This window comes from Bos indicus, chromosome 10 (genome assembly GCF_029378745.1).
Source record: "Bos indicus isolate NIAB-ARS_2022 breed Sahiwal x Tharparkar chromosome 10, NIAB-ARS_B.indTharparkar_mat_pri_1.0, whole genome shotgun sequence".
NCBI classification, from domain to species: domain Eukaryota; kingdom Metazoa; phylum Chordata; class Mammalia; order Artiodactyla; family Bovidae; genus Bos; species Bos indicus.
The window spans coordinates 17,588,174-17,604,454 of NC_091769.1; the positions used below are offsets into that span (position 1 = coordinate 17,588,174).

The 16,281-nt window shown below is 36.5% G+C and overlaps 1 protein-coding gene and 1 pseudogene across 4 annotated transcripts in view; one reads left to right on the forward strand and one right to left on the reverse strand.

Moving 5' to 3' along the window:
- The window catches only part of UACA (uveal autoantigen with coiled-coil domains and ankyrin repeats), an 85,627-nt gene that overhangs the window by 39,617 nt on the left and 29,729 nt on the right, over positions 1-16,281 (reverse strand). For 2 of the 4 annotated variants that reach the window (XM_070797005.1, XM_070797007.1), the window contains exon 2: positions 181-314. In XM_070797005.1, coding sequence (XP_070653106.1) covers positions 181-314 — 134 coding nt within the window. Of the gene's footprint in view, positions 1-180; positions 315-1,724; positions 2,447-2,482; positions 3,266-16,281 lie in introns of those variants that run through there. The other 2 variants (XM_019968198.2, XM_070797006.1) reach the window with 2 other exon arrangements.
- Positions 9,577-10,055, forward strand: LOC109564728 (ubiquitin-conjugating enzyme E2 N-like; annotated as a pseudogene).

A 16,281-nucleotide genomic window follows, 5' to 3' on the forward strand; every position in this document is an offset into this window, starting at 1 on the left:
GAAAATCTTTCATATTGAGGACAATTATTAGTCCAAATTGATGAAAGTCATGTCTGAAAGATTTTAGAGTGTGGGTTTTGATAAAGACTTTTTAAATTGCATGTTGATAACCGTAATCCACAAATTTCATTTGTATGCCAAGGGTGTCCCCTGGAGAGAATTACCACCAGCAATACTCACGCAGATCTGCCTTCTACATCTAGCTTGCCTGGATTGACTCCCTTTTTAGCAAGGATTGAGGACACTTTTTCTACATCTCCCCTTTCTGCTGCTTTCATCAATCGGTCATCGTATTTGTTCCAATCTGCTGCTTGCTACAACAAAGGAAAAAAAAGTAAACATAGCACACTACATACTGTATTAGAAAGGCTCTCCAAAGGGGGAACGAGAAGGGAAACAGTGCTGTCTAATGCATCATTCGGGTGTCAAATGTGTCTCAAATTCCTTTCTCCTCGCTATTCTAACTTGATGAAAAGAGCCTTTCCAAAACACACAATATACAAGAAATATTTTATATATTATATATTTGAGAAAAAGGGGGTTTCTCATGTTTTCTGCCCTGTTTTCTTTGCCTTCGGAGCAAAGAAAGGAAAGGAATTAACTGTTGAATACCTACCATGTGCCAGGTATAAATTACTGGAACAACCCTAGTCAACTCGATTTATCACCTCCATTTAACAGGTGAGAAAAATCAAGGCTCCAGGGATATTAAACGACTTAAGAGGCCAAGCCCAATTCTGACTTCTCATGACTTCCCAAAGCAGTGCGCTTGTTTCCTACTCTGTAATTCATGCTTTTGAAATTGGCCCTGGTTACCTATCGCCCAAGACCTTTAGCGGCAGTGGAATTCTGTACACATTTAAGAACACTCACCCCTCTCCCCTCAGCATCAGTTGCTTAAAAGGTACTACTGCAAATATAATTATAGAAGCAAACTGTACACACATACATGCAATTAGAAAAGCAATCCATTATGCTTATATATTAGGATAAAAAGAAACATATACACAGATTATTTTTTAAAAAGCTCTAAAAATATTAACTACTTAAAAACCCTAAAATTATAGGATCAGAGATGACTTTCATTTTCTTGCTTCTTTACATTCAACATATACTGCTTTTTATTAAAAAAAAAAAGTTTGATTTCAACCAAAACAGTGCATATGTATTTCAAAGGAACATTAAAGGCAATTTTTTTAAAAATAGAAAAACATATCAAATGATATATATTTTAATTATATCAAAGTTATCAAGTTTTAATTGAAGAAAATACATTCAAGATATTAGATATTCTGAAGCCAATAACTTTAACCTTTTCTTAGTAAGTAGAAATGTATTACTCAGAACTAAAATATACATTATTTAAACAAGTAAGGTTTTAGCCTTTTAAAATTCTGTACAGTAAACTTATTGCTAAATTCTTCTTTGCTAAGTTCAATATCATTTTTAGAACAAAAAACAATGTACACATCTTTCACTTAACTTACAAAGCAATTCCTATGTCCACAAATACAATAACAAATCTCTGGAGGAAAAAAATGAATCACCTTATATAAAGCAAATGTTTGATCAACAGGATTATTTTATATCCACTCTTCTCTAAAACAAAACAAAAAAGTAACCAATCTTCTAGCTAAATAAGTAATGTATTCATTAAATACTTGAAGTGAAAAATATAAAAACTGAATATGAAAAAAGACAGATATATTAAAATTTTAACCCACCAATGAAATGTAACATTTCAATGGAATCTGGTTCAAGTATCTACACAGACTTCAGAATTGTTGTCTGCAGTCAAATTTGGAGATGAACTACTTCCTTCTAACTTGAAAAGTTCAAACTATCAACTATGATATGAGTCCTAGGAGCCCTACTTACTGCCTCAGTCTAAACAACATTTTCAGCTTCCCCTTTCTTTAGCTTTAAAACAAAACGATCAGTGTACTGGCTCTAATTTGGGGAGTGGTAGTAGATGCAGGCTTTTGTGTTTTCAAATGCCTAAGGGATTAAGTCACGTTTAGCAAACAAACCCTTGCTCTAAATTGATTAGTTTACCCTTGCAGTTAGAACAATCCCAATTTTATTTCCAAGTAAACTAGTCGGTGGAGAAAGGAGCTATCTAAAACACTAGAGCAATTGCAAAATCCCAAGGTAAGGCTCTTTAAAAGATAACTAAATGAGATTAAAGTCTGGTATTAATCCTGTGATTTTCAGTTCTTCTCTACCAAGCACTTTGGTCCACTGTCAGTTAACAGAAATACTGCTCAATTACTAAAATTCTATTATGAGCTTTTTCAATCCAGAAAAAGAAACAAGCACTTTTGTTTTCGATCACTAGCCCCAGCCTGCTAATCAAATAAACTAGAGAGAACAGAGTAAGACAAAGAAACCAAATTTTTAAAAAAGTAGTACGTTTTAAAAGAATACAGTTCAGAAAGCCTGGCCAAGACGCTTTGGTTTCACTGACTACAGGGATACCTACTCTGTTCTTAGGAGCACAAGAAAACCAACAGCTCATCATAGACAGGATTTAGTTTCTTGTTGCTAACAGCAAATTAGTTCGCATTAAGTTACAAATCACTGTGGCTCACAAAGCGAGCCCTCAGAGAGACTCCTAACTAGTGACTCAGTCCTTCTTCTTAGAACTCTTCCTGTTCTGCAATCTTCATGCTGCACTACACTTAGCTTGGATCTCTAAGGATATTTTCTTCGTCTTCGGAATCCTTCTCCGCCTTCATAACGCTTGAAAATTATCTTCCTTGCAGCGGCAGCACTTGATTAAGAGCAGCCCCAAGTCAGGTACTGTAACTCCTCCTATTTGTTATTTAGAAGATGTCTTTCTCTGCCTTCCCTTTTCGGGGACTCCACTGGAAAGCTTGAACAGCACTCTACATCCTGCCGCCTCAACACTGCGGCACAGACCAGCGTCTGTGCACAATAAAGCTGTCCACATCCGAATCATCCCGTAAACAGCGTGTAGACTGTCTCCCATTGGTCAGGATCTATTTTAGATTCCATAGGCCTTGACAGCTGAGTGATGGATAGAGAAGAGCAGCTAAGAATATACTGTAAATGCATGCTTCTCCTCTGAGTAATAAACCTAAGGTCTGCGAGGGAAAAATGACTCAAACACATTGTAAAACATGCTTTTTATATCAAAGCAACTTGCGTGACATTACAACAATATTGTTAACAGACAAATTTGGTTATTCCCACAAAAAAACATTTTAAACCCGTTTCAGTCTTAGGATTGTCTAAACAGAAGTTATAATAACCTTGATAAACAGAATATAAAATTCTATTTTTGGCAAATAGAATCACACTTTAAGGAAACACACACACAAAGCAACATTTTCAGATTTTTCTCCATTTTCCTTGTACCCCCTCAGTCTCATTCTGCATGCAACCAGGTTTCAGCTTACAACTGCTGCCAGTCTGTCTCCTAACATGTTAAATGAGAAGAGCGAGGCACTGCCAAGACATTAAATAGTCTGCATTATGATGAATACTTTTCAACAAATTTTAAATTTAACTCACTGCTCTTAATTTCCAAGTTTAGCACCCTGCCTGATATAGCAAGTAAATATTTTATCAGTGGAAAATCAAATTATCTGGATTCAGGGATTTTAAAAAACAAATAAGATGATTAAATATTAAAGGAAGCAAATGCATATTAACCACTGAGCTAGACTGTAAATAAAACTCCACTTGGGGACAAAGTAAACAACCTCTTCACGTCCTCCTCCTGATGTTTTACCTGCTTGTACTACAACATCCCTTACATTATCAAGGACGGTGACAAATTTCCACAAGCTCCAGGGATTGCTTCTGTTCTAGTTCCCGCATTGGCACAAGAGTAATTTACACTTCCTCCAAAAAGTCAGATTTGGGAAAACCATTCCATGGGAATGAAAAACCGCCCAATACAACTGTGTACAGGAAGGAGGCAAGGGCTACACTGCAGAGCATGCCGCCAGCTAAACTCTGTTACGGATATCATCAAGAAAGCCATTTTCTACCATGCGAAATATTAGGCACATATTCTGAGATATATAAGATCATATGCCATCATGTATTATTTTTGAAACAACTTTTTTTTCCCCCCAAATCACGTTAGACATCACAACGGATTCTTGGCTGGACCCAGAGACTCTGCCCACTCCATTTCACCCTTCTTCAGAGGAAATCTGGGTGGGATAGAACTCAGGCCCCATCCTTTGGTTAACAAAGCAAGCACATCCTTTCTAGAAATAGGACAGCAAAGGCAAAGCAAATAAAAAGAAAGGGGGAAATCTGCAAGGAGTAATAACAGCTATATATGGAGCTGTCTTCTGTAATAACTAAGGCTCAGGAGACAGGATGATGGACCCTCCTACACTGTGGATATCCTGAACCTCCTCTGTTTCTCAATCTCCTTTTCCTACTCTCTCTCTCCTTCTCAGCTATTTCCCAAGAGCTCAAGACAAATTCCCACCTCTGCTGTCCCCTGTGCCAATAAGGTTCTTCCCTTACCGTCATTCTAGTTCTTAAACACCACTTCCTCAGAGAACCTCTCAAATACTGTATCTACAGCACTAGCCCCATGCTACCCTTGCCCTCTTTATCTTTCGGCCCTGGTTCATCCATCTTCATAATACTTATCAGTGTCTGCCAGCATATCATATGTTTACCCATTTATTAGCCTACTTCCTATTTCTGGTATTTACTTCAAAAATAATCAAAATAATCAGGGGGACAGACTGAATTCAACAGCACATGGAAAGGATTATACACCATGACACCACATATACCAATGCAGGAGACATGGATTCAATCCCTGGTCTGGGAAAATCCCACATGGCCCTGAAGCAACTAAGCCTATACGCCACAACTATTGAGCTCATGCTCTAGAGCCCAGGAGCCACAACTACTGAATCCTGCATGCCCGTGCTCACAAGAGAAGCCATGGCGATGAGAAGCCCTTGCACTGCAACTAGAGAAAAGCCCATACAGCAATGAAGACCCAGCAAAGCCAAAGATAACTAAATCATAAAAAAAGAAGGAAATTACCTCAACATAATAATAGTTATATGTGAAAAGCACATAGGTATCATCATATCCAATGGTGAAACACTTCCTCTACCATCAGGAACAAAATAAGGATGCTCACTCTCACTATTTTTATTCAACAAAGTATTAGAAGTTCTACCCAGAACAATTAGACAAAAAAAGGAAACAAAAGGCATTCAAATTGGAAAGGGAGAAGTAAAATTATTCTGTTTGCAGACGACATGATGGTATATGTTGTTGTTGTTTAGTTGTTAAGTTATATCTGACTCTTTTGCAACCCCATGGACTGTAGCCCGCCAGGCTCCTCTGTCCATGGGATTTCCCAGGAATGAACCCTGGAGTGGGTTGCCATTTCCTTCTCCAGGGGATCTTCCTGACCAAGGATTGAACCCAGGTCTCCTGTATTGGCAGGCAGATTCTTTATCATTGAGCCACCTGGGAACTTGATGTTATACGCAGAAAATCCTAAAAATTCCACAAGAATAAAAAATTTAGACCTAATCAATGAATTCAGCACAATTACAGGATAAAAAAGCAACACACAACAATTATGCTTCTGTATACACTAACAAGGAGTAATCCAGAAATGAAACTAAGAAAACAATTCCACTTACAATAGCATCAAAAATAATACAATAATTAGGACTAAACCAATAAAGTGAAAGACTTGTATACCAAAAACTACAAAACATTGCTGAAAGAAATTAGAGAAGATAACAAATAAATGAAAAGACAGTTCATGTTAGACTGGAAGATTCACTATCATTAATGTCAATACTACTGAAAGCAATTCACAGATTCAATATAATCTCTATCAAAATTCCAAAGGCATTTTTTTTTTTCAGAAATAGAAAAATTTATCTTAAAATTCATATTGACTTTCAAGGGAACCAAAATAGCCAAATAATCTTGAAAAAGTTTGAGGTCTCACATGTTCTGATTTCAAAGCATGCTACAAGGTTACAGTAATCAAAACAGTATGGTACTGTCATGAGAACAGATACATAGCTCATTGGGCTTCCCTGGGGGTTCAGACAGTAAAGAATCCGCCTGCAATGCAGGAGACCTGGGTTTGATCCCTGGGTTGGGAAGATCCCCTGGAGGAGGACATGGCAACCCACTCCAGTATTCTTGCCTGCAGATCCCCATGAACAGAGGAGCCTGGTGGGCTACAGTCCATGGGGTCGCTAAGAGTCAGACACAACTGAGCGACTAAGAACGCACACAGCACAGATCTATGAAGTAGAATAAAGGACCAGAAATAAACCCTAATATATAAGGTCAAATGATCTTCAACAAGGGTGTAAGACCAGTTGACGGTGAAAGGACAGTCTCTTCAACAATTTCTGTTGAGAAAACTGGATATCCACGTGCAAAAGAATGAAGATGGACCCTTACCTTACACCATATAGAAAACTTAATTCAAAATGATTAAAGACTAAATTTAAAGACCTAAATTTAACATTCAAACATAAAACTCCTAAAAGAAAATACAGGGAAAAGCTTTATGACTCTGGATTTAACAGTAATTTCTTATACATGACAACAAAAGCAAAACTGGAACTAGATCCAACTTAGAAACTCCCGTATGAAAGACAAAGAATGAGAGACTATTTCCAAATCATGTATCTGATAAACAGTTAATAAGGAGACTATATAAAGAACTGTAACTCAATTATAAAGAAACAAATAACCCAATTAAAAATGGGCAAAGGAGTTAAATTAGACCTTTCTCCAAAGATGATATATGAATGACCAATAAGCATATAAAAAGATGTTAAACATCCTTAAATTAGAAATACAAATCAAATCGTAATAAGATATCACTTCACGCCCATTGGAATGGCTACGATAAAAAAATTAGAAAATGATAAGTTCTGCTAAGAATGTGGAGAAATCTGAACCCTTCCCATAGATGGTAGAGAAATCTGAACCCTTCCCACAGTTGGTGGGAATGAACACAGAGTAACCACTACAGAAAACGAGATGAAGATTCCTCAAAAAATTAAAAATAGAACCACACAATCCACTAATCCTTTTTCTGGGTATATATCTGAATGGATTGAAAGTAGAGTCTCAAAGAGGTATCTGCACGCCCATGTTCACTGCAGCATTATTCACAATAGCCAAGAGGTGGAAGCAACCCAAATGTCCATTGATGGATGAACTGATAAACAAAATGTGGTATATACATGCAATGGAATAGGAATCAGGCATAAAAAGGAAGGAAATTCTTCACATATTACACCACAGATGAATCTTGACATTATGCTAAGTGAAATAAACTTCAGCCCTCCAAAGACAAATACTCTATGATTCCACTTATGAGGTATCCAAAGTGGTCAAATTCAGAGAAACAAAACATAGAATGGATCTGGGGAAAGAGGGAAATGGGGAGTTGTTATTTAATGGATGTATTTTAGATTTATAAGGTGAAAATTTTCTGATGATAATTTGCACAACAGTGTGAATATACTTAATATGACTGACATGTTCACTTAAAAATGGTTAAGATGGTAAACTGTCTGTGCTTTTTACCACAATTCAAAAGAAAACAAAAGGAATGCAGTCTCACAATATCATTAGCATGATTTACATTAATTAATAAACTTTTAAAAACAAAATTAAGAGGGTGAAGATAGAGATGAAATGAGATTGACCACAGGTCAATAATTGTTAAAGCTGAGTTACAGGTTCATCAGGGGTTCACTAGGCTAAACTATTCTCTCAACTTCTGGTTCATGCACTTTTGACACTTGGTCCAATAAATGTGGTTGATGTATAAATTTTTTAACATGCCTCTCACCAAGGCCCTTCACTGATTCATTAATTTGGCAGGAAACACAGTATATCCTTTCCACTCAGTCCTCTCTGGATTAAAATGAAGCCATTTTCATTCACAGCCATATACTTACAAGATGAGTCCTGTGCTACTGAATGAAAGGATTCTGAAAAGAAGCAGTTTTTTTTTTAAAGCATTAAGTATTTACCACATATATAATAAATATGTTTCTGTACTTCAGTACTGTACTGTTTGAAAAGAAGCTATTCATTAAACTCAGAATGTACCAAGCCAACACATCTATGGTAAAAATCAAAATACAGTTGTTTCTAGAGAATAAATAAAACATTCTAACACAAAGATTCTAGGTAGACCTAAATAGATGATACCTTTAAACACTAAATCACCATAAAGAAAATCACTTAAAAGTTTCAACAGTGATTTCCTCATACTAGCATCAACTGCAAATTCATAACTTTTCAGAAATTAAATGAAATTTTAAAAATGTTTACATAATACATATCTAATGTAGAAAATTTGTAATACATTTAACTTTACATATAAAAATAGAAATTCCACCACACAGAAAAAAAATTACTAAAAATTTTGTATACTAACCTCTAATTTCTTCTCTGTTAAAAGGTCTGGTTAAGATTTTTAAATATAAATGAGTCCAACAGTTGCTTCATTTATTCAATATTTAGGAAAGAAGGTCTCTTGAGAAGAACTTTATAGAAGCAAATAAGCAAGTAGACTTTAAAATATATGCAAATTCATATAAAGTATTTATATATTTAAGGGATAGACTCAATAGGTCACAGGTAATATTATTTAAAGACCAGTTTTAGCCTAAAGGCCATTTTAGATGCATTATCCAAAAGAGAAACATACAGAAAACTTTCACAGATTACCACAAAACTTTCATAGAAACTGCTTAAAACCAAGAAAAAGACATGCTAAACTAATTCACAGTTGTTGATCATTCTAGTGTCGCAGACCCCTTCAAGAATGAGATGAAAGGAATGGACACTCTTTTTAAATGTATATATAAGCACATAATCAAAATAATTTACATTTATTTTTGGAGGATCACTGATCTCTCTACAAATATGGAATCCAAGAACTCCAAGTCAAAAACCGCTAACACAGATAAGGAGAAGCAGCAAAGGAGTTTTGTCTTTCGTTTCTAAAATACTGAATAACTGTCAGAAGATGGGATAATTTATTTTGTTCAGTAAAAATTTACCAAGCATTATGTGTAAAGGGATATATTTAAATACTCGACTCAGGATTTAAATACACATTATCATTTGGTATGTGCTATGCCACAAGTCAGGTGCAGGATATAAAATAGGGAACAAAATATACATGAGACCTGGCCTCAGGCAATTCACAGGAATAAAACCCAGTTATTTTCTTCAATTGCTCTCACAATATGAAAAAGACAGATACATATGTAAACATGCAAATAATCATAATACACTGCCATCTATGTTCTATGCTCAGATGCTCAGTTGTGTCTGACTCTTTATGACCCCATGGACTGTTGCCTGCCAGGTTCCTCTGTCTATGGGATTCTCCCTGCTGTAATACTACATTAATTACATGGAAGGTATAGAAATAGTTCCAAAGAGAGAAAATCAGAAAAAAAAAATTGTAGGAAAAAAAGTAGATAGTTTAGTAAACTACCTACTAAAAGATGAGTAGGGAGACAAGATCAGAGGCCGAACTCAGGATCTAACAAGATGGCCGGGCTGCCCCACAAGATTATCAAGGAAACCCAGCATCTGCTGGCAGAACCAGTTCCTGGCATAAAGCAGAACCAGAGAAAAGCAATGCCTGTTATTTTCATGTGGTCGCTGCTGGCCCACAGGATTCCCCCTTTGAGGGAGGGACTTTTAAACTTGAACTATTCCTTCCAGAAGAGTACCCAATGACAGCCCCTAAAGTACATTTTATAACCAAAATTTATCATCCTAATGTAGACAAGCTGGGAAGAATATGTTTAGATATTTTGAATAGGTGGTCCCCAGCACTGCCATATGAACAGTTCTGCCATGGATCCTGGCTTTGTTAAGTGCTTCCAAACCAGATAATCCATTAGCAAACAGTATAAGAGCACTGGAAGGCCAACGAAGCCCAAGCCATAGAAACAGCTAGAGCATGGACTAGGCTATATGCCATGAATAATATTTACATTGATCCGATCATCAAGTCTGCATGACTTCTGTTCTGCCAAGACGTCTTCCTTTTTTGTTTGCATTTAATGGACACAGTCTTAAAAACATTACAGAATAAAAGCCTAGACAGGTTCAGTCCTTTGGTGATTAAATACACATTAGCAAGTCTATGTCTTGCCCTGATTCACTGTTGTAAAGCCTGAGTAGAGGCTTCAAGTATTATCTGGATGTTGTGAAACATTCAAAAGCAGTGACCCCTCTCTGCTTTTACTCATTTCCCCCATCACGGTTTAAATAGAAAGCACTGTGAATAAAGGTGGTGGTCAGGGTTAGCAGCAGGGGTGCGGGTGTTATACTTTTTTTTGGTGAGGGAGAAGGTAGTTTTAGTTTATTTAATGAGTTCCTTTCTCCCGTCTTATGGTGATCTAACTGCATTGGGTAAAAACAGCTAGCCAGTTTTTTAGAATATGCTCTCCAGCCAAGTCTAACTTTATTTAGACACTGTAGATGGACAAGCTCTATCATTTGAACTAAAATGGAAACATTAAACAAATATCACAGCCCTTATTAGTAACACTGTGACCTTCCTGTCAAGTGTAGAATTCTCCCTTCAAGAAAAACCTTGTGATCATTTTGTGTGGCTTGTCTGGAAACTTTTGTAAATCTTATGTTTTAGTAAAATAGTTTCTGTCATTCTAAAAAAATTAAAATTAAAAAAAAAAAGATGAGTAGAAAAATCACCAGGTTTGAAATAACACCACAAATTAGAAAATTAAACACAACTTGTAGACAAAGCACTTCATCATATTGTAATTAAAAAATCTGTTCACATACGACTGCCATATACACATCTGCAACCCAGGCTTCTCTAAGCTTCAGGCCCACATATTCAAATTTCTTCTTGACAATCCCTCTTCAGTGTCTTAAAAGTACCTCAATGTTTCAAACTATAAACATGTTCTTCCTCCTGAAACTTGATCTTACTCCAACTTTCACTAACACAGTAAATGATACTATTATCCATCTAGTTGTACAAGACAGAAATATAGAGATGAGTCTTGACACCAGACCCTCCTTGTTCCCCTGGCACCAAATCTCAGAGACTTTCAGTTCAGTTCAGTCGCTCAGCCGTGTCCAACTCTTTGCGACCCCATGGATTGTAGCACGCCAGGCCTCCCTGTCCATCACCAACTCCCGGAGTTCACTCAGACTCACGTCCATCGAGTCGGTGATGCCATCCAGTCATCTCATCCTCTGTTGTCCCCTTCTCCTGCCCCCAATCCCTCCCAGCATCAGAGTCTTTTCCAATGAGTCAACTCTTCGCATGAGGTGGCCAAAGTACTGGAGTTTCAACTTTAGCATCATTCCTTCCAAAGAACACCCAGGACTGATCACCTTTAGAATGGACTGGTTGGATCTCCTTGAAGTTCAAGGGACTCTCAAGAGTCTTCTCCAACACCACAGTTCAAAAGCACCAATTCTTCGGCGCTCAGCTTTCTTCACAGTCCAACTCTCACATCCATACATGACCACTGGAAAAACCATAGCCTTGACTAGACGGACCTTTGTTGGCAAAATAATGTCTCTGCTTTTCAAAATGCTATCTAGGTTGGTCATAACTTTCCTTCCAAGGAGTAAGCGTCTTTTAATTTCATGGCTGCAGTCACCATCTGCAGTGATTTTGGAGCCCAAAAAAATAAAGTCTGACACTGTTTCCACTGTTTCCCCATCTATTTCCCATGAAGTGATGGGGCCAGATACCATGATCTTAGTTTTCTGAATGTTGAGCCTTAAGCCAACTTTTTCACTCTCTTCTTTCACTTTTATCAAGAGGCTTTTGAGTTCCTCTTCACTTTCTGCCATAAGGGTGGTGTCATCTGCATATCTGAGGTTATTGATATTTCTCCCAGCCATCTTGATTCCAGCTTGTGCTTCTTCCAGCCCAGAGTTTCTTACGATGTACTCTGCATATAAGTTAAATAAGCAGGGTGACAGTATACAGCCTTGACGTACTCCTTTTCCTGTTTGGAACCAGTCTGTTATTCCGTGTCCAGTTCTAACTGTTGCTTCCTGACCTGCATATAGGTTTCTCAAGAGGCTGGTCAGGTGGTCTGGTATTCCCATCTCTTTCAGAATTTTCCACAGTTTCTTGTGATCCACACAGTCAAAGGCTTTGGCATAGTCAATAAAGCAGAAATAGATGTTTTTCTGGAACTCTCTTGCTTTTTTGATGATCCAGGGGATGTTGGCAATTTGATCTCAGGTTTCTCTGCCTTTTCTAAAACCAGCTTGAACATCAGGAAGTTCACGGTTCACGTATTGCTGAAGCCTGGCTTGGAGAATTTTGAGCATTACTTTACCAGCGTGTGAGATGAGTACCTCCCCATTATTCAAATCCAACTGCTCAGCTCCATGTCAATCAACATCACCCTACTTCAAGTCAGCACCATCCTTCACCAGGATTACTGCATTAATTTCCTAAACAGTCTGTCCAGATTCATTCCAGCCCCTTCCCTTGTATTCTCCACACTGTAGCCAAAGGGATTTTCAGAATGCACACCAAATCACACCACCACCACTCCCTTTCAAACGCCCTCTGCCACCTCACTGAAAATCTTTCAGTAGTTTCCTATTCTTGGAGGAGAAAAACAAATTCCTTCATGTCCTGTTGTTGTTCAGTTGCTTAGTCATGTCTGACTCTTTGCAACCTCATGGACTGTAGCACACCAAGCTATGCTCATGTCTACAAATCCCTGAATAGTGTTATCCCCACTACCTCCTTCAGCCTCCTCATATTGAAATGCTAACTGATTCTCATATTATATATGCAGAAACTGAGTCACTGGGAGATTATGGGATTCTGTATAAGGCAATTGCAGTTAGCTGCAGAATGATTAGAGAATTCTTTTGTTAGACCTGTCCACTGGTTTCTACTAATTAAGAAATTTCAACTTCTCAAATCATCTGAAAATAAATCTTTGATGTAAAAAGCAAGTATCTTTTAAAAATTTAAGCCTCAGAAACTTAGATGTCCTTTACATCAAAAAAATAAAAACTTCCATATTTGCATGCACAAACTTCAACGAAGCACCTAATATATGTCAGGCATGGCACCAGAGATATAGAAGTGAATAAGACAGCCAAAATCTCTCTTTTTTAAACCACTTTATTAAAGTATAATTGACATGTAAAAAGCAGTACATATTTAAAGTACATAACTCAATGAGTTTAAGGCTTCCACAGTACACTACAATTATCACCATTCTCATTACTAAACCCAAGACAAGCCCCAACTGAAAATGGAGCGAACAGCAGAAAGCAAAGCTCATGAAGCATAAACATTCCTTGAAGATTAGGCTGCACAATTAAGAACTGTTCTACAGTTCACTGGATTGATGATAGTTAGAAATATTTCCCCCATTCCATTTAGTCCAAAGGTTATTTACTCTTCTTTCTTATATAACAGCAAGTTAGATCTTACATAACAGAAAAAGAAAAAAAAAAAGAGAATGTTAAAATAAAACAGGAAAACAAAAGCTGTGCATCCACTATCTTTCTCCTAGATGCCAGGCTCTCTTCCCTTTCTGATTTTTCCTTTTCCTTATTTAATTAGGCCCCATCTTATCTACTCAAGTCTTCCACTATGTCATCTGAAAGCACTATTTAGTCAGGACTCACTGGAACAATTAGAGGAAGGGGAAAATTTATCCTGTCAACCATTTTTCTGACCAAGACATTAACAGGCTAAATCCTGCTTTCCTGAATTTCTCTACATAAAAATGTCAAGAAAAATCAACAATAATTATTATTATTACTTAAATAACAAATCTAACATCTTAAATACTGAAGATGCTATAAAATTTTAAAAATAAATAAATAAATAAAATAACTTTAAACAAACTACAGTCTAAAAGACTCAGCACTGCCTTGATAAGATTTCCTGACCACTCCGTTTGATTCTATTCTAGTCTGTCGTATAAATACCAGACTGTCTACCACGAACTATTGCAGGTATTTGCTCCTTTATTAGAGCTGTCTAGGGGCCCAAAACAGGTTGTTTAAAATAGATAGGAAATTGCCTCTCCAATTTTAATATGTATCATTTTTTTCATAATATTACATATTTCACCCTTCCTGTTTTATTTTAACATTCTTCTGGTAACAGAAGAAGCGTCAAATTCTAAAGTAAATATATACACAGATCTTGAACACAACAAATTATAAATGTGTATCATACAAGAATAGAGCTCTTAGGCTGGATATAAAAGATCTTATTTAAGATCCCCTTTAAAATGCTAAGCAACTGGTTATTTGGGAGAAAAATTTCTCCCGAGAAAATTTTAGAGAAAAATGTATTCAAATTAGTTCTAACATCTAAGTGTCATGAGTGAATTTTATTCAGTATAAAGGTAAAAACCAAGAAGGGTCTATTATGCCTCCTACCCCACCTTATACACACCAAAGAACACAGTAATACTTCTGGTAAGTTTTAACAAACATTTCTGCTAATGTCTGAAAACAGGACAGATTTAGGAAACATTCTATGTTTATTCTTGATGAAGTAAAAAGCAAAACAGATACACTTATAAAAGAGCCTCTGATGCTATTTGACTACAGTGAAAAATAAAGAGATATTTTTGTTTCTTTGGTTTTCTATTTATTCTTGGCTTTGCAGAGAAACAGCTAAATAAAAATATGTTTGCTAGAACTAAAAAGACCCTTCGAGAATTAAACTGATAATAAATCTTACCCTACTAGCCAGTATTTTTAAAATTGAAAGTTGGAAATACAAAGATATGTAGACAGAGGGTCATAAGAAAATACATGTTTTTACAAACACATTAGAAGTTAACTGCTTTTCTTTTTAACTATGAAAAAGATAATAGTTCTACACATATGCCTAACTCTTCCTGCACAGTTATTTTACACAGGATTTGTTCCCAATGAGTCTTAATATGTTTCTCTTCATTAAAAATACATGACAAAATTAATAATGAGGACGAATGACTACTCTGATGATATTTAAGCATACAATAATAAAACACAGCATTTAAAATAAAGATTCAATTTCAAAACTCTTTAAGAAATACTTCGAAGTGCTTTACAGACATAATTGTTACACTATAAGAAAAACTCTCTAAGTCACATTGTTATTTCTACTTTCCAAACGGGGCATAAAGGAACTAAGCAACTGATGGTGTTAGCTTGGGCAGCTACTATTAATTCCCTCCTCTCCTGTAAACCCATCCTTTGCAATATGACTTTGCCATGATTCTCATCAAAAGATGGCATTTATTTCCTCATCCCTTAAATCTGGGCTGGACTTGACAAGTTGAACTGTGGCAGAAGTGATCTTGTAGAACTTTGAATCTAAGTCTCAAGAGACCTTGCAGCTTCCCCTCTGGGGCTGCTGCTGACACAGTGTAAGCAAGCTAGCCTCCTAGAGCATGAGAGATCTTACGAGAGGAAGAGCCCAACCACCCAGTCATGCAATCTAGCAAAAACTGCCAGACACATTAGCGTGGCCAACTTAGACCACCCAGCCTTAGAGGCACTACCAGATGACTTGGCAGCCACATGAGTAATCCCAGACAAGACCAGTGGAACAACCAAGCAGCGGAACCCAGCCCAAACTGCTGACCTATGGAGTCAGCAGCAAGTAAAATAGCTGTTGTTTCAAACCACTACATTTAAACCAAGGGCTGTCTGAATCCAGGACCTAGACTCTCTCTACCTACTAAAGCTGCAACTTATTATTTGGCTGGCAAACAAATGTATCTTGTAGTCTGATTCCATTTTATAGATAAAGAAGCAAATTAAAAAATAGCTTACTTTTTTTTAATCCATTATCTAAAAAAAGGGGGATGAGCTGGGCATAGAAATATACCTTTTTACCATCTTAAAAGAAGGAAAATAGAGACAAACAATGAATTCTGCAACTGTAATAATATGAAGCTGACCAAATTTTGTACAAAAAGTACTTTCTCTTCATTCCCAAAGATACACAAGTGTTCATTTAAAAACTAACAGCATTCATATATATTTTATCCATAAAAACTGAATTCAGCAAGTGATCTAAGAGAAAATTTGAATGTCCATGCAAAGAAAAATTAAGAAATTATTAAATTTTATGAAACTAGTAAAATCTGTGGCTTTCAACAACAAAACATTGCTACTGTAACGTTTAGTAAGTATACATTCATACTTGAAGGGAAATATTGAACTAGGAATGAACCATAACAGAGAAGAACCACAAGCAGCATTTCTATG